Source organism: Sphaeramia orbicularis, chromosome 11 (assembly GCF_902148855.1).
Source record: "Sphaeramia orbicularis chromosome 11, fSphaOr1.1, whole genome shotgun sequence".
In the NCBI taxonomy this organism is placed as follows: domain Eukaryota; kingdom Metazoa; phylum Chordata; class Actinopteri; order Kurtiformes; family Apogonidae; genus Sphaeramia; species Sphaeramia orbicularis.
In genome coordinates, this window is record NC_043967.1 from 46,978,868 (window position 1) to 46,997,541 (window position 18,674).

The following is an 18,674-nucleotide window of genomic DNA, read 5'->3' on the forward strand; positions in this document are numbered from 1 at the left end:
TAATTTAATTAACTTTGAATTTACTCTGAGAGTTCATGAACATCTATATGATCTGTGAATTAAATATAGGAAAATACACTATTTACACCAAAAAATGCAAAATATAAAGGATAATATTATGAAAAAAATTTGTGATAAATCACTTAAGAAAGGTAGAAATAGAGAAAAACTCATTTGGAAACTGCCACAAAAGTAGCAGTGGGTCTTTATGGGTTAATCATATGTACGCAGCTTTTTTCGAGTGTTTATTTTATTTTTAATCACAACGCATCTTAAAGCTCATTGCATTTTTAAAGATAAGACAGATTAGATAAGGATTTAAGTATTATTTGCCACATGCACAGTTAACGCAATGCACAGTGTATTTGCACAATATGGATTTTTGCATCTGCGGCTGAAAGTAACACAGAAACATGCGCTGTGTAATGACAATGACAATATCTACTTTTTTTTCTTTTAAAAGTTTCCATAATAATACTTTTTTTTTTTTTTTTTTTTTTTTTTTTTACACACAGTAGAGTTGACAGTATTTCCTGTTTTCTTTCCTTGGCATTTAAGCCCTGTTACTTTACCTTTCCCTCTGGACCATCTGACCGTGTATGAGTAATTCATGGTGTTTTCGGTGCCGTTGACCCGACACTTCCCGTCCTGCAGGCGCAACATGACCTGCGGCTGCATGACCTCCCACACTCCTGTCGGTCCATAGTGGGAGGGAGGAGGAGGGAGGAGGAGGAGGGAGAGGGAGGAGGGAGAGGGAGGGAGGGGGAGGGAGGGGGAGGGAGGGGGAGGAGGAAGAGCAGAGAGGTGAATGGACGCAGTTATACCAACAAGCCGATTACTGAAGGCTACTGAGCGTCTGTCCAGTCCTGGTCAGACGGGACCAGGCTCCTCTGAGGCTCCAGGACTTCATTCATCTGCTGCTGCTGCTGCTGCTAATGGAACTTTTCACGGGTTCATATGAGGACTTCTGCATGGAAAAGCCACTGTTTTTATTCTAACTGCACTGTGCATGTGTTAAAGGTGAAATCCTGCTACTTGATGGTGTTTTCTAGTTGCTTTGGTGTCACTTGAGTTTTTATTTTTGCAGTTTTTTCCACTTTTGCAGCCTCATAAAACATTTTTTTCCCAGTTTTTTTTTTATTTTATTTTATTTTATTTCCTTTAAGCTAATGGAAAATGGAGTCTCCAGGGAGCTTTTTTATTGACTGAACTTTCCAATCAAGCAGGTTTCCACAAGCCAAACCAGAGGGGTGTTGCAGAGTTTGAAGTGTAAGGTGTGAAAATGGCCAGTCCCTCCAAGACTGTAGAAGAAAAAAGAGTCACTGGAGCTGAGAGTCCAGGTCACAAACCAGAAACCCCCAGGTATCGAAGCTGGAGCAGCCTCCGCTTCTCCAGGTGGAGAAGTGGATCTCAGAGGACGACCCCCCCAGCGACCCCCTCCCCAAAGACAGACAAGAGGAGCGATGTGACCAGGACACTCTTCTCCCTGGTCCAGACTCATAATGATGACTACGCAGCAGACCCCGACGGGCTGCTGGACACCAACGCAGTGGCAGAAGGAAGTGGGGCCGATGAATTCCCCCAGGACCAGTCCACATACTTCCAGAGGCAGTTTGGCTCCATGCTGCAGCCGGGGGTCAACAAGTTCTCCCTGCGGATGTTTGGCAGCCATAAAGGTGTAGCAGCAGAACAGGCCAGGGTTAAGTCCTTCGGAGTCTGGATCATCCACCCCTACAGTGACTTCAGGTAAAACTGAGGAAAACACATGCCTCGTAGTTCACAAAATGTCCCAATTTGAGTTCAATCAAGGAAAGTTTGGGTACTTTACCTTGTAACTGAGTAGGTCTGCTTCTTATCGACTGGTTCTGGTGTCAAAAGTGGTTTAAAAGAAAGTTGTGTCACTTGCAAATGGGCAAATATTAGGTTTTATTTTTCTTTTTTTTTTTTTTTTTTTTTTGGAACTTAGATTTTATTAGTTTTAAAAGAACAACAACAAAAAGAAAACACAACAACATTAAAAAAAAGTCTGGGTAGCACAGTCTTATCAATTATTTTGCTTATATAATTTCCATTTTTTTCACTTTTTGTTCATTTGTGGTTCTTGTAGTCTCAATCTGTGCGTTAGTTTTTCCATTAGAAATATGTCCTCAATCGTATTTATCCATTGATCCTTTGATGGTACGTTCATCTTCCCCCAATTCCTTGTTATACATTTTTTTTGCAGCTATCAACATCACCTTTACCAAGTATTTATCGTATTCACATATAGTGCCATCACCAAAGTTGCATAAATAAAGAATTTCAGGTTTCTTTGGAATTATGTATCCTAATACTTGACATAGGACATTGCAGATCATTTCCCAATATTCCGAAAGTTTTGAACGTTTCCAAAAAACATGAGAATGGTCAACATCCATCTCCCCGCATTCTCTCCAACATTCCTGATGCCTCTGGAACTGTTTACTTTTAAACTTGGGTGTAATAAAAAAATCTTATAAGGTTTTTCCAGGCAAATTCCCTCCATGTCCGAGAGCTAGTAGTTGTATGATGTAATTTCCACATGTTTAACCAATCTATATCATCAATTTCTATGTCAAATTCTCTTTCCCATTTCACTTTTACATAGTAAGTTGTTTGCTTATCGAGATTTATTAAGGCTTTATATAATGCTGAGATCATCCTAATATTACTATCTTTATATGCTTTAGTCATGATTTAGGTTTTATTTTGCTTCTTAATTTCATTTTTGTGCAGTTTTAACCAATAACGACCCAGTGTGACTTTTGTGTCACTTCCCAAATGACTTTTTCTCTCAATTTAACCTTTCCTAAGTGATTTGTCATCATTTATTATACTATTATCCTCTGAATTTTGCATTTTTTCCAGTGAAAATGATCTGTTTTCTTATGTTTAGTTAATTGATCATGTAGATATTCATAAAAGCTCAAAGTAAATTCACAGGTTATTACATCAAAACAGAAAAAAATGACCTCAATTGTTAAAGTTCATGACAATAACATTAAAAAAAAAAAAAAAAGACTGAACAAATTTGGCTAGTTTGGAAAGGTTTCCATGAGAAAGCTTCCTTTTAACCCAAAAAAACCCAGTGCTACTTTTGTGGCCGTTCCCAAATGTTTTTTTCTCTGCATTTAACCTTTACTTAAGTGATTTATCATCATTTATCATAGCATTATTCTGTGTATTTTGCATTTTTTCAGTGAAAATCTAGTAATTTCTTATATTTAATCAACTATTCATGTAGATGTTCATAAAAAGCTCAGATTAAAGTTGAGGGTTATTATATCAGAAACAGAGAAAACTGAAGAAAATATTAGGTTTTATTTTGCTTCTTAATTTCATTTTTGTGCAGTTTTAACCCATAAGGATCCAGTGTGACTTTTTTGTCAGTTCCCAAATGTTTTTTTCTCTCAATTTAACCTTTCCTAAGTGATTTATCATCATTTATTATACTATTATCCTCTGAATTTTGCATTTTTTCCAGTGAAAATGATCTGTTTTCTTATGTTTAGTTAATTGATCATGTAGATATTCATAAAAGCTCAAAGTAAATTCACAGGTTATTACATCAAAACAGAAAAAAATGACCTCAATTGTTAAAGTTCATGACAATAACATTAAAAAAAAAAAAAAAGACTGAACAAATTTGGCTAGTTTGGAAAGGTTTCCATGAGAAAGCTTCCTTTTAACCCAAAAAAACCCAGTGCTACTTTTGTGGCCGTTCCCAAATGTTTTTTTCTCTGCATTTAACCTTTACTTAAGTGATTTATCATCATTTATCATAGTATTATTCTGTGTATTTTGCATTTTTTCAGTGAAAATCTAGTAATTTCTTATATTTAATCAACTATTCATGTAGATGTTCATAAAAAGCTCAGATTAAAGTTGAGGGTTATTATATCAGAAACAGAGAAAACTGAAGAAAATATTAGGTTTTATTTTGCTTCTTAATTTCATTTTTGTGCAGTTTTAACCCATAAGGATCCAGTGTGACTTTTTTGTCAGTTCCCAAATGTTTTTTTCTCTCAATTTAACCTTTCCTAAGTGATTTATCATCATTTATTATACTATTATCCTCTGAATTTTGCATTTTTTCCAGTGAAAATCATTTATTTTCTTATGTTTAATTGATTGATCATGTAGATGTTCATAAAAGCTCAGAGTAAATTCACAGGTTATTATATCAAAACAGAAAAAACTGACCTTAGTTTGCATGTTAAATGTTACCTCAATTCTTTTAATCCCATTCAGGCATTAATATAAACTTTTCCTTATAGATTTGGAATCGCCTTCTGAAATGTGACAATGTGATTCATTGTTGATGCATAAAATGTAACTGGGGCTCAGTATGTAATCACTGTACCTGATGTGTATGAATAGGAATAAAAAGAGGAATATATCTGCAAACATTTTAAAAGTTATTCCGCCTTTAATGACAACAAAGTATATAATTATTAAGGTTTTCAGTTTGTAACAAATATAATTAATTACATGCTTTGTGATTATTTCATGTAATTTAATACAATATCAGTTTTCGTTATGAAAACATCAAATGGATTTAGGTAAATTAATAAATAAGCATTAAAAACTCCTAAATTTCCCACACATTTAGAACAGTTTTCATTCTTAACCCATAAGGACCCAGTGTAACTTTTGTGGCAGTTCCCAAATGACCTTTTCTCTTAATTTAACCTTTCTTAAGTGATTTATCACAATTTATTATACTATTATCCTCTGAATTTTGCATTTTTTTCTAGGTGAAAATCATCTGTTTTGTTATGTTTAATTGATTGATCATGTGGATGTTCATAAAAGCTCAGTGTAAATTCAAAGGTTATTGTATCAAAACAGAAAAAACTGACCTTAGTTTGCATGTTAAATGTTAAAGTTCATGACAATAACATAAAAAAAAAAAAAAAAAGACTGAAAAAATTTGGCTTATTTGGAAGGGTTTCCACGAGAAAGCTTCCTCTTAACCCCAAAAAACCCAGTGCTACTTTTGTGGCCATTCCTAAATTATTTTTTCTCTGCATTTAACCTTTACTTAAGTGATTTATCATCATTTATCATAGTATTATTCTCTGTATTTTGCATTTTTGAGTGAAAATCTGGTAATTTCTTATATTTAATAAACTATTCATGTAGATGTTCATAAAAAGCTCAGATTAAAGTTTAGGGTTATTATACCAGAAACAGAGAAAACGGAAGAAAATATTAGGTTTTATTTTGCTCCTTAATTTCATTTTTGTGCAGTTTTAACCCATAAGGACCTAGTGTGACTTTTGTGGCAGTTCCCAAATGATTTTTTCTCTTAATTTAACCTTTCCTAAGTGATTTATCACCATTTATTATAATATTATCCTCTGAATTTTGCATTTTTTCCAGTGAAAATCATCTGTTTTGTTATGTTTAATTGATTGATCATGTAGATGTTCATAAAAGCTCAGCGTAAATTCAAAGGTTATTATATCAAAACAGAAAAAACTGACCTTAGTTTGCATGTTAAATGTTAAAGTTCATGACAATAACATTAAAAAAAGACTGAAAAAATTTGGCTTATTTGGAAGGGTTACCACAAGAAAGCTTCCTCTTAACCCCAAAAAACCCAGTGCTACTTTTGTGGCCATTCCCAAATTATTTTTTTCTCTGCATTTAACCTTTACTTAAGTGATTTATCATCATTTATCATAGTATTATTCTGTGTATTTTGCATTTTTTCAGTGAAAATCTGGTAATTTCTTATATTTAATTAACTATTCATGTAGATGTTCATAAAAAGTTCAGAATAAAGTTCAGGGTTATTATATCAGAAACAGAGAAAATGGAAGAAAAAGGGACTTTTTCAGCAAAGATATCAATAATTAAATGTAAATACAAGTGTCTCCATCCACTGTCATTGATCTAACTCTATGGGTTTTACTAGCGAATTAATGTTGTAGAAGATGATGGTGTTTCCATGGTAACTGCGGAGCCTCTGATCTTCCAAATGGGTCATATCTGATGACCATGAAAAGACGACAAACTGTATTTTACACCAATTATTTACATGTATTGATAGGATTAGTGGATCAACAGTTTAGATCAATAGATGCTTTTGGTCGACGATGGATGTTTGGGTCTTTATGGATTAAAAAGTAAACCTTTCTACAGCACCACAACTTGTCTATTAACTCATACATGCTTCCTGTTAAAAAACATTGGTTAGATTTACTCCTTAGGTACTGAAATTAGTTATGAAAGCACACTAATTCCATAAAAGTACTGTTCTTTACCCAGCTTGGTAACAATATAATAGGAGTAATAGATTCTCAATTTGCTTATAGTGCTTTTGGGATTGCATTTGTATGCCCAAATATGGACAAAAATGTATAATAGTAAAAATAATAATAATCTTTACATATATAGCACTATTAAAAACAGCAGTTTAGAGATATATTTGACACTAAAGCAAATTAAGTGCAACAGCATCACCATGTAACCAAAAATAATGAGTAAAGCTAAGATCAAAATTAGGGAAAAAAAAAAAACAATGTTGTAAAGGATAAGTAGTACAGGCCAAACTTCACTACCAAAGGAGTAAATCTTCTTAGTGTCAGTGAATGCAACACAAACTGGTTTTATATAAATGATGTTACGTTAGTACTGGGGGTGTTAGAAAATATCGGTTCTGCAATATATCGCGATATTTCATTTCACAATACTGTTTTGATATTAAAAAGTACTGTATCAATATTTTCAGGTATTTATTCAAATGCAGATATGACGGAGGTTCATTTTTGTTTATTTTGTTTATTAATATTTAACACTGTTTTATTAAATAATGGTTATTTGAAGCATCCTAAAAGCACTTTTTACCGTCTTAGAGGCAGATGTTAGTTCCTTTGTTGGATTGCACAAAACTAATGTTCTGATGTTAGTTCTGAACTGATAGAATATGAACATTTGAACAGGATCTTAAACTGTAATGTCTGTAAAATATAATTGAAGTTTGAACACAGGAACATTTCGGGATATAGCACTAGATCCTGTTGTGATAAAAAAAAAAAAAAAAAAAAAAAAAATAGTGCTTAGTATTTGTGCATATTGCTGGTGTACTTTAATTCGTCCAGGAAATAATCATTTTTAACCCTTTCATGCACAGTGGTCACTCCAGGGGACAGTTCTTCTCCAGCTGTTCTCTTGTATATTCATGGTTTTTTTTGTTTTAGTTCCAGATCAGCCAACACAGTGGATCATCCCATACACCGGCATTGGAACCATTACTGTAACTTTGCTGTTCTTGATAAACCTGATCTGCACTAACATGTTGGAGTGTAAATCAATTGCTTGTTATTATTATTAGACTGTAATTAACAGGCTTTTTTTTTTTTTAACTTTTTTTTTTTTGCATATTCTCTCCATAAAGTGGGTAATAACTAGTATTAGAGTATCTTAAAATGACAAAACATCAGATAAGCAGCATTTAAAAAAAAAAAAAAAAAAAAAAAATCAGAGTTTTCACACAGTATGTCAGTAAACACAGGTTTCGTTGTCAGGTCCGGAATGTGATTCAACAAAACTCATAATAAAGACGGTAGAATATCAAGAGGAGCCTCAACTGAAGTTTCCCTTGGCAAAACAAATTTGTTCAGCACAAAAAAGCAGCCAGACTACCATTCTGCTGTTAGGATGCTGCCAGACAAGACAGGTTAAAAAAATAAATAAATAAAAAAATTCCATAGTTTTCACACAGTATGTCAGTAAATGCATGTTTCTTTGATTCAAAAATTAAATACATGGTTTCGGGCTGAGTGGACATTTTTGCAACTCCGTGAAAAATAGGTTCATAAAAAAAGATTTCAATGGCGTTTTTTTTTTTTTTTTCATGCCTAAAGAGGAATTAAAACACAGGAAAAAAATCTTGAGTAAGGTTCTCATAATTCATGCATGAAAGGGTTAAAAAAGAAACAAACAAAAAAAAAATTGCCTTTTTAACAGTATTATGATATATCGTGATATATCGTATCGTGATCCTAGTATTGTGATTTGTATCGTATGGCCAGATTCTTGCCAATCCACAGCCCTAGTTGGTACCACCTGATGACTGATTCGCTCCTGGCTGCTGTTCCTCATGGGGTGACTGGAGAAAGTATAGAGTAAACCTGTAAACAGACAGCCTCAAGTTGTGGCAAATAGGTTTATTTCTTAGACTGATCAACAGTGGAAACAGTGGAAAAATGCCAGGGTGTGGGAACATAAAACTAACCCGCTGAAACTGAAGACTCAAGATAAACCACTCTGGAGTTAAAGAATTCATAGTTTTGTATTTAAAGAAACTGCTCTGACGTTAGAAAAATGATGAAGATCTGAGAAATAAAACTCAACCATTTTAATTTTCTTTTTTTTCTGGTATCAAAAAGAGTTTTTAAGAGTTGATATCAAAGCCAAGGTATCAATATTTTAGTATCAATAAACATTTCCAGTCAATGCCATTATAATTAACCAAGTAATAACACCAGGAAACAGTTTGATATTTGATATTTACTCACACTGTTGATCTCATATGAGCTGAATAAGTGTCTTTTGTTGTCATTTGTCATTTAAACGCAGCAAAATGGTCGTGTGATATGAGTAAACATCAAATAATTATATTCAACAGTCACTTTGCAATAATCAGACTGAAACCAACCCTTTGAAAAATTGATGAAAGAGGTGCTGAAGGTGTTATCTTTAACCAATTGCTCACTAATTTCTGGGGGAAAAATCTGTACTATTCAACTATTTTCCAGAATAGTCAATATTTTCTTGTCAAATCTTTTTTATTATTATTATTATTATTCAAGAAAGGAAAAGCAATATATAATCCATTTTAGATGCAGTGTCTTGAATTTTTCTTAGTTTAACCTACCAGATCCCCTCCCACCCACCCTTCCCACAAACACTACAAACAAAAAGTTAAGGATATTTCTTTTTTGGTCATTTTTTTTGTCATTTTTGTCATTTGTTAATAAACTATGTCTGGTCATTTAAAAAAATGTGCTTCAATTCAATTCACACACAAAAAAGTAAGAAGCGCTGCCAAGAATCCCAACTGAAAAAAAATAGCCCAAAAATTTAAAATATTCTTAAGTTTTTGTTGTAGTGTACATACAAACTACCACTAAACATGGAACAAAACAAAACAAAATAAAGAAACAAAAAAACAAACAAACTAATAAATAAATAAATACATGGGGGGGAGGCACATAAATTTCTTGTCAAATCTTTATTGCGCAGCAAATAATGATTGGCAAATAATTGTTTTGTATCAGAATGCAGCAGGATGTGAAGTTTAATGGGTTGACAAGTGACTTTGTGTTAAAAAAACTGTTATTTTCCTATATATAGATATTATTTCAATCTTTACCAAGTCACTCAGAAATAGGAACTACTGACTGAAGATCTCTATAATAATGTGGAAATGCATTTAAACGCAGCAAAATGGTCGTGTGATATGAGTAAAATGGTTATATCAGCAAATATTGGGATTAAATTTGCTAATATTGTGATGTTAAAGGGTAATAATCTGATGATAATGAGGTAATATAGGCTACAATCACTGCAATAATTAAAAAAAATACATGAAAATTCTTGGAAATCATATATAACAAAGATGAAGTCCATCCAAACAGCCTTATTTTTAGTAACATTTACCATATTGTTGTTACTAAACTGCGCTAAACTATTATTTCCACACAAAGCGGAAGTACATGCTTGCCCCGTCTGCCCTCACGTGATGCTCACCTCGTCCCTGATCCCCCATAAACCTCCCTTGAAAGCATGCAGTTTTCAGCCGATCATGCTGCATGTGACAGATTCAATTTTTCCAAGGGCAGACTGCAGCGCATCAGCTGATGTCACGGCTCCTCGCACATGATAAGGCGATGAAGGGATTTGATTAGTGATACAGTATATAGGACAAGATCATCTGGATTAATGATAACACTGGCAACCCCTCTCACCCTGTTTGAAGCAGGAAAACGACATAGATCCTGGTCATTTAAGGGATCTAATGCATTTATTGGGGAATAAAACCAATGAAATCACATTCTGGCTCTAGTTCTAGTCTCATTTTTGGGCAGATATCTGGATTATTTCGTGTTTTTTTTTTCCTCTGCGTGGTATATTAGCACCGATCCCCAAGCAATCTGTCTGTGTAGCAGCACAGGCATCAAATTTAAACAATTTTTAAACATCCGGCCATTGCCAGACCAAGAGGATAAACCCATGCAGGGGGATTATTGCCCATAAGAATCCCCATAATTCCAATCTTGCTCTATTATGCAATAATACACAGACAGCTGAGGGGGGGATTACCGAAGGCCTGCTCTCCTTAAACCTTATGCTCTAACTTCGCTATAAAATGGATGAGTTTGCACAGCACATTTTCAGTAGCTGACACTAGTAACATTCTATATTCAGTAAATGTATTTATTGATTTCTTATTTCAGAGCTCTTCACATGTTAACCCTTTCATGCACGAATTATGAGAACCTTAATCAAAATTTTTTCCTGGGTGTTTTTTTTCCTCTTTAGGTATGAAAAAAACAATGCGATTGAAAATTTTCTTCTGGAAAATAAATTTTTAAAAAATAAAATAAGAAATTTATTTTTTTTTTGATTATACAGGGTGGGGAAGCAAAATTTACAATGAGCATTTAGTTGTTTTTTCTCAGCAGGCACTACATCAATTGTTTTGAAACCAAACATATATTGATGTCATAATCATACCTAACACTATTATCCATACCTTTTCAGAAACTTTTGCCCATATGAGTAATCAGGAAAGCAAACGTCAAAGAGTGTGTGATTTGCTGAATGCACTCGTCACACCAAAGGAGATTTCAAAAATAGTTGGAGTGTCCATAAAGACTGTTTATAATGGAAAGAAGAGAATGACTATGAGCAAAACTATTACGAGAAAGTCTGGAAGATACTATTAAAGAAGAATGGGAGAAGTTGTCACCCCAATATTTGAGGAACACTTGCGCAAGTTTCAGGAAGCGTGTGAAGGCAGTTATTGAGAAAGAAGGAGGACACATAGTATAAAAACATTTTCTATTATGTACATTTTCTTGTGGCAAATAAATTCTCATGACTTTCAATAAACTAATTGGTCATACACTGTCTTTCAATCCCTGCCTCAAAATATCGTAAATTTTGCTTCCCCACCCTGTAAATACATTAAAAAAATAATAATAATGAAAAAAATTAAATAAATTCTCATGAACCTATTTTTCATGAAGTTGCAAAAATGTCCACTCATCTCAACACCACACGTTTAATTTTTGACGCACAGAAACGTGTATTTACTGATAAATTGTGTGAAAACTATGGGGAGGGCTTGTGATTCTGGGGGTTCATGCTCAGGAGAGATCTACATAATGTTACCAATTCATGTCAGAAAATATATGTAGTGTCTTAAAACTTTAATAAAGATATGTGTAAAAAAACAAAAACAAAAAACAATGAAAAGAACAACAAAATCCATGAATATACAAGGGAACAACTGTAGAATAGCTGTCCACTGTAGTGACCAGTGTGCATGAAAGGGTTAAATAACACAAGGGAGAATTAGAGAAAGTTAAAAAAAAAAAAAAAAAAAAAGTGGCATACGGGCAAAAAAAACAAAAACAAAACAGGATTATTGATAGAAGCAACATGGCATCTTTGTAAAATACCTTTGAAGAAATGCAATTGTTTCTAGTGTGAGGATATTTTTGTAGCTCTTTATGCATCCAGGTGAAGAGAAAGCAATCTAGATTTACTAATATACAGGGTGGGAGAAAAGTAACTACGCATTAAAAACTGGTAATAAAATGGAGACAATTTTTCATATTGATATAGAAACAGACCCCATGTCCTTGATCCTGGGTCTTCCAAGTAAATATGTGAAAACAGCAGCCGGACAAAGACTGTATAATATTCTAATATTTGCAGCAAGGAAAAATATTCTCTTGCAGTGGGTCAGTGACAAGATTCCTTCTATCTGTGGTTGGCGTAAAATAATTTTTGAACTGATCCCTTTAGAACAGGGGTGTCAAACTCATTTTAGTTCAGGGGCCACATTCAGCTAAATTTGATCTGAAGCGGGCCGGACCGGTAAAATAATAACATAATAATATATTAATAATGTAAATTCCAAACTTTTCTCTGTGTTTTAGAGCAAAAAAAGTACATTTACATTATGAGAAGGTTTACATCTACAAACTATCCTTTCAAACATTGTGAATAACATGAACCAAGTGAAAAAATAAGTGTAATTTTAACAATATTCTGCCTCAGTTTATCATTTACACATGTACATCGTAACGTACAGATCACAGTGGATCTACAACCACACAAAACATTTAGTAACAGACAGAATCTCGTTAAAATTGTACTTAATACATTTCAGGTTGTTCATATTTGTTCAGGTTTTTCACATTTTTTGCGAAATTATACTGTGTTTTAGTGTAAATACATGAAAATATTTACATTTATAAAGAGAAAAATTTGGAGTTGTCATTATTTATATGTCATTATGATAGTATTTTACTGGTCCCGCCCACTTGAGATTGAATTGGTCTGAATGTGGAACCTGAACTAAAAGGATTGTTTTTATCAGTATGATTTTTGCATTTCACAAATTCATCCCAAGGGCCGGATTGGAACCTTTGGTGGGCCAGTTTTGGCCCCCGGGCCACATGTTTGACACCTGTGCTTTAGAATATCTTACCAATATTATACATAACAATGTAGACCAGTTTTACAGAGTGTGGCGCCCATTTTTGGACTATATCGGACTGGACCTCTCTTCTACCCTATTAAAAGGACTGTTGTGCACTTAAGTGATATTCATACATGTGACTCCCATGCACTGACCTACCACCTTCTGTATTAAGCTATGTTTTTATTTGTCATGTAAGAGCTGTCGTGTATGTTTTGTTTTGTGTCTAGTCTTTAGAAGACACTATTTTGTTGAATGAAAAACAAAAAATTGCAATAAAAACAATTTTTAAAAAAAAATAGGTATTAAAATCCATATTCCTATTACAAATTTATGGAAACAAATGATACATGTCCATTATTAATGAAAGAAAATCTTAATTTTTCAACATCAGCACCAGTTTCCTCAAACGGCCAAGGATGGAATGGGATATCATCAAGAACCTCCTGAATCTGTGAATAAGAAATAAGACAATATGAAAAAAAGAAATCTTCATTTGTTGTCATGACTTCATTGATACTAAAAATTCTAGAAGCATTTTCTAATTCCTCGTTACTTTTCACCCACCCTGTAGTTTCTGTTGTGTTGTTTATTTGTTCATTTCTCAGTGACAGTGCACGTTAATCAACATAATCGACTGTTGTCTCCAGGCCAGATGTTGCATCAGCCATTATAACAATAAAACAGCTGTCACTGTCAGTACTGAAAACAGAAACAAAAGGGAAAAGCTCCAATGTCTAAAACAGTGGTTCCCAACCTTTTTACCTTCACCAGGCGGTACTGTGATCACTTTGCTTTGTGTGTTTGCGTGCGTGTTTGTTTGTTTGTTAGCAAGATAACTCAAAAAGTTATGGGCGGATTTTCATGAAATTTTCAGGAAATGTTGATACTGGCACAAGGAACAAATGATTCCTTATCACCCCCCCTCCCGATCACCACCAAAATTTAATCATTTCTTCCTTGTGCCAGTATCAACATTTCCTGAAAATTTCCTGAAAATTCGTCCGCCAAGAGGTATTTTGATCACTTTGCTTTGTGTGTGCGTGTTTGTTTGTTTGTTAGCAAGATAACTCAAAAAGTTATAGATGGATTTTCATGAAATTTTCAAGAAATGTTGATACTAGCACAAGGAAGAAATGATTAAATTTTGGTGGTGATTGTGGGGGGCAGGTCTGTCTTGGCTGAGGTCTGTGCTCTCCGAGTGCTTTTCTTGTTTTGTCTCGTGACCCCATTGTAACATCACAAATTTCTGGCGACCCCAGACATTCAAAATTGAGACTTTTTTTTTTTGCTAAAATTAATTTGTTTTGGATCATGTAATAGTTTGCTATACTATGTTGCAAATAAATGTTAATTTTAGACAACATTTAGTCTGTATAATGTATATTATTATGGACGGAGGCAGTAAATCCAGGTGTAGATTACTGCACAAAGTGAGAATTTGATTTTCCTTGGTCAGGATATGTACAGTCAGTCCAGCTTGGATTTACAAGGCTGACAATTAATACTGAACAAACAAGAACTCAAACTATGAATTATGAAAGAGCTGCAGCATCTGAAACTGACCACAATGAACATTTGACAGATAAACAGAACCACAGTGCTTCAGTTTCAGCTTCACAGTTTGTCATGTCTTTTATATTGTGATTATCTCCCTCAATTCACCATATATTTTTTATTAGTAAGTTTTTATTTTGTTTTTGTTTTTTTTTATCAATTACTAGAAGTTTCAGGCAGGTTGAAAAACACTGGTTTATTACATGCAGTACAGCAAAAGAGACAGGATAATACTAAGAGAATCAGACCAGCATTGTGCAAAGTAAGAAGATGCAAAGAAATGATATTGTTGAACTTCTATAGTTAACAGAGACACAAGCCCATTACATGACAAAGGTAAAACCAGAAGAGACACAACACCGTCAGTAGACAAGACACGCCTGCTCTAACTCGTATGACGGGATAAGAGGATTTATGTATAAGTACGTACTAGCGTCTTGGCAATAAATAGCAACAAATTATTTATATTTGATAAGCTCAGTGTAATGGATCTGCTCTCTCCAGTCTTTATTCAGCGAACATCTACAGCCACGTAGTTACAAAACAACCATTTTAGCTCCTCATTCTGCAGGTTTCAGACACGACACAGCCTTTTTCTGCAGACAGACACCCATCAGCTGTCATTCACATGTTGAAAGTTTCACTGACACTAATCATAAGCTCACCTGGCGGGGTTTTATCTGAACAACAAGCTCACGTGTTGATTTTTTCCTGCTTGAAATGAGATCATAACAGTTATCTTTTTGGTTTGTTTCATACGTGTTTCTATTTTTTGTCTTATTTGTTTGTTCCATGTGATATGTTGCATTTTGTTTGACGTTAATTAACCTATTAATGTCCATGTTGATGCTGTGTATTTCCCTTAAAAGGTGCTATTTTTGTCAGAAGCCAAATGAGTTCATTCATTTTATCATTTTGCACCAAAATACCGTTTGTAACACAGGTTTATGTGAGTACGTGTTAAAAGAAAACGCATGTTTTCAAGTTAAAATATGAATGTTCTTAACTTTTGCTGCTCTGAGATGGTTGAAAGACATAAATGTAAGTGCGGAAACAAATAATCAGCCAAAACCTGTTCAGTGAAACTCTATTTCCAATTATTTCTAGATTCTCATATGTGGTATTAGGTTCCTGTTTGATAGTCATGTGAGTGTTGTAGGATATTGACCTGTTGCATGTTATTGAAGGACTTTTTTTTTTTTTTACTGTTTCCTACGGTGGCCCAGAGGTGAAACAGGCCAAAAAATTATCCACTAGACGAAAAAAATTATTTACTACAAGAAAAAAAAAGAGAACAGCCTAAAAAAATTATCCACTAGATGAAAAAAATTATCTACTACAAGAAAAAAAAAAGAGAACAGCCTAAAAAAATTATCCACGAGATGAAAAAAATTATCTACTACAAGAAAAAAAAAGAGAAAAACAGCCCAAAAAAATTATCCACTATAAGGAAAAAAAAAGAGAGAACAGCCTAAAAAAATTATCCACTAGACAAAAAAAATTATCTACTGCAAGAAAAAAAGAGAACAGCCTAAAAAAATTATCCACTATAAGAAAAAAAAGAGAACAGCCCAAAAAAAATTATCCACTAGATGAAAAAAAAAATCCCCTATAAGAAAGAAAAGAGACCAGCCAAAAAAATTATCCACTAAAAGAAAAAAAAAGAGAACAGGCAAAAAAAATTATCTACTAGCCCAAAAAATTATTCACTATAAGAAAAAAAAAATAACAGGTGTAAAAAATTATCTACTATGAGAAAAAAAAGAGAGCAGCCCAAAAAAATATCCACTATAAGAAAAAAAAAACATCATCCACCTTTTCAATTACGGGGGCGCTGTTTACCCGAAAGGTGCCTTGCTTTAAAATTAAGACCACCACAAAAAATAAAAGGATAGGCTGAAAAATTTTAAGGCTTTCGGCTAATGTGGCTAATGCTAAGGAAGTAAGGAAGTTGCCGTCAACTTTTCGCGTTAGCATTAGCTTAGCAACGAACCTTCACACAGTGCACACAAGGGCCATTTACCACTGAAAACTAACCCCAACCATACCCTAACCCTAACATTAACCATTTAACGCCCATGCCTAACCTTGAGCAGACACTGGAACCGTATTTAATCATTTAACTGCTTTGCAAACTATATTAATGGAAATATCTATATTTTAAAATAACTTTATTTTTTAGCGCATGACCTCCACTTCCGGTGGGGTACTTCCTTAGCATTAGCCACATTAGCCGAAAGCCTTAAAATTTTTCAGCCTATCCTTTTATTTTTTGTGGTGGTCTTAATTTTAAAGCAAGACACCTTTCGGGTAAACAGCGCCCCCGTAATTGAAAAGGTGAATGATATTTTTCTTTTTCTTATAGTGGATATTTTTTTGGGCTGCTCTCTTTTTTTTCTCATAGTAGATAAATTTTTTCACCTGTTCTTTTTTTTTTTCTTATAGTGAATAATTTTTTGGGCTAGTAGATAATTTTTTTTGCCTGTTCTCTTTTTTTTTCTTTTAGTGGATAATTTTTTTGGCTGGTCTCTTTTTTTTCTTATAGGGGATTTTTTTTTTCATCTAGTGGATAATTTATTTTAGGCTGTTCTCTTTTTTTTTCTTACAGTGGATAATTTTTTTTGGGCTGTTCTCTTTTTTTTCTTGTAGTAGATAATTTTTTTCATCTAGTGGATAATTTTTTTAGGCTGTTCTCTTTTTTTTTTCTTGTAGTAGATAATTTTTTTCATGTAGTGGATAATTTTTTTGGGCTGTTCTCTTTTTTTTCTTGAAGTAGATAATTTTTTTCATCTAGTGGATAATTTTTTTAGGCTGTTCTCTTTTTTTTTTCTTGTAGTAGATAATTTTTTTCATCTAGTGGATAATTTTTTTAGGCTGTTCTCTTTTTTTTTCTTATACTGGATAATTTTTTTGGGCTGTTCTCTTTTTTTTCTTGTAGTAGATAATTTTTTTCATCTAGTGGATAATTTTTTTAGGCTGTTCTCTTTTTTTTTTTCTTGTAGTAGATAATTTTTTTCATCTAGTGGATAATTTTTTTAGGCTGTTCTCTTTTTTTTTCTTATACTGGATAATTTTTTTGGGCTGTTCTCTTTTTTTTCTTGTAGTAGATAATTTTTTTCATCTAGTGGATAATTTTTTTAGGCTGTTCTCTTTTTTTTTTTCTTGTAGTAGATAATTTTTTTCGTCTAGTGGATAATTTTTTGGCCTGTTGCACCTCTGGGCCACCGTAGTTTCCTAATATGTTATAGATCAAACAACTCAGCAGATTGTTAAGTAAATTAAATAATCATTAGTTTTGTATATATATATATATATATATATATATATATATATATATATATATATATATATATATATATGTATATATAAAAGCAAATACACTGTATTTCAACATTATGGTCTTGTAATTTAAACAGCACCACATTGTTTTTCAATTTGCAGTTTTATTTTCTAAAAGCAATAGAAATACATAATTTCTACATACAAATGAGGTTTTGTTAACATACTCTTCCTGTAAAAACTACAGCTATATTTGGTTCAATCGTTAACACAAAAATCTTTTCAAATAAACAACTTTGCATTGTATTGTCACTTACAGTTTTTTTATGTTGCAATTTTACAACTTTTTGGTGTTAATTCTACAGTCATTTTTTACAGTGTGGGTCACAGAGGGTTAATGCTTCCCAGAGTCTTTGGTGAAGTTATTAGAGACAGCGAGCAGCCACTAATCTGCTGCAACATGAGAGGAGATGACTAACAGTCATGTAAACACAGCGTAGACGCAAGGACATGGATGCGAGAGATTGTTTGGAGGATAAACGTGGATAAGGATGAGGAGCTAATCAATCACTTCCTGTGTCTCTGCTTTGACAGGCCAGAGAAGACATGGTTTTATCACAGGGTTCATGTGGAGCGGTGACAGTAATCAAAAATAGTGTGGTTCATCTTACATCATACTGTACCTGTGAGTAATGAGAACACAGAGAGAGACCTAAAGTGATTGACACTTGATGGAAACAATCTGTAAGGAAACCGAAGCCGTGTACTCATGAAGTACAACAAGACACTGGAGACCTATAGGAAAATAGGACTTGTATGACATGAAACGGACAGTGATACACGCAGCTGCCCGACAAGATGGGCGTCCCATCCTCAGTGTTCCTGACGTCTGGACAGGCAGACTTTGTTTTACACAGCAGATATTTGTAACGACAGAGACGGGGTCTTCACTTCTTTGTCTTTGTATTAGTATGTCAAGGCTAAATAGGGAAACACCATGCATTTTTAACCAGAGGGGCTCAGCTTGTAACCACAGCTGTTATTAGAGTAAGGGTCCGTCTAAACTGGGACATCGGTTATTACATGATGGATT

At 33.5% G+C, this 18,674-nt stretch overlaps 1 protein-coding gene across 3 annotated transcripts in view; it reads left to right on the forward strand.

The window, feature by feature from the left end:
• The first annotated feature begins 841 nt into the window (after positions 1-841).
• The window catches only part of hcn3 (hyperpolarization activated cyclic nucleotide-gated potassium channel 3), a 35,752-nt gene continuing 17,919 nt past the window's right edge, over positions 842-18,674 (forward strand). Inside the window, exons 1-2 of one of the 3 annotated variants that reach the window (XM_030147510.1) lie at positions 842-1,043; positions 1,130-1,746. In XM_030147510.1, coding sequence (XP_030003370.1) covers positions 1,283-1,746 — 464 coding nt within the window. In that variant the 5' untranslated portion in view covers positions 842-1,043; positions 1,130-1,282. The remainder of the gene's footprint in view (positions 1,044-1,129; positions 1,747-18,674) is intronic. The other 2 variants (XM_030147508.1, XM_030147509.1) reach the window with 2 other exon arrangements.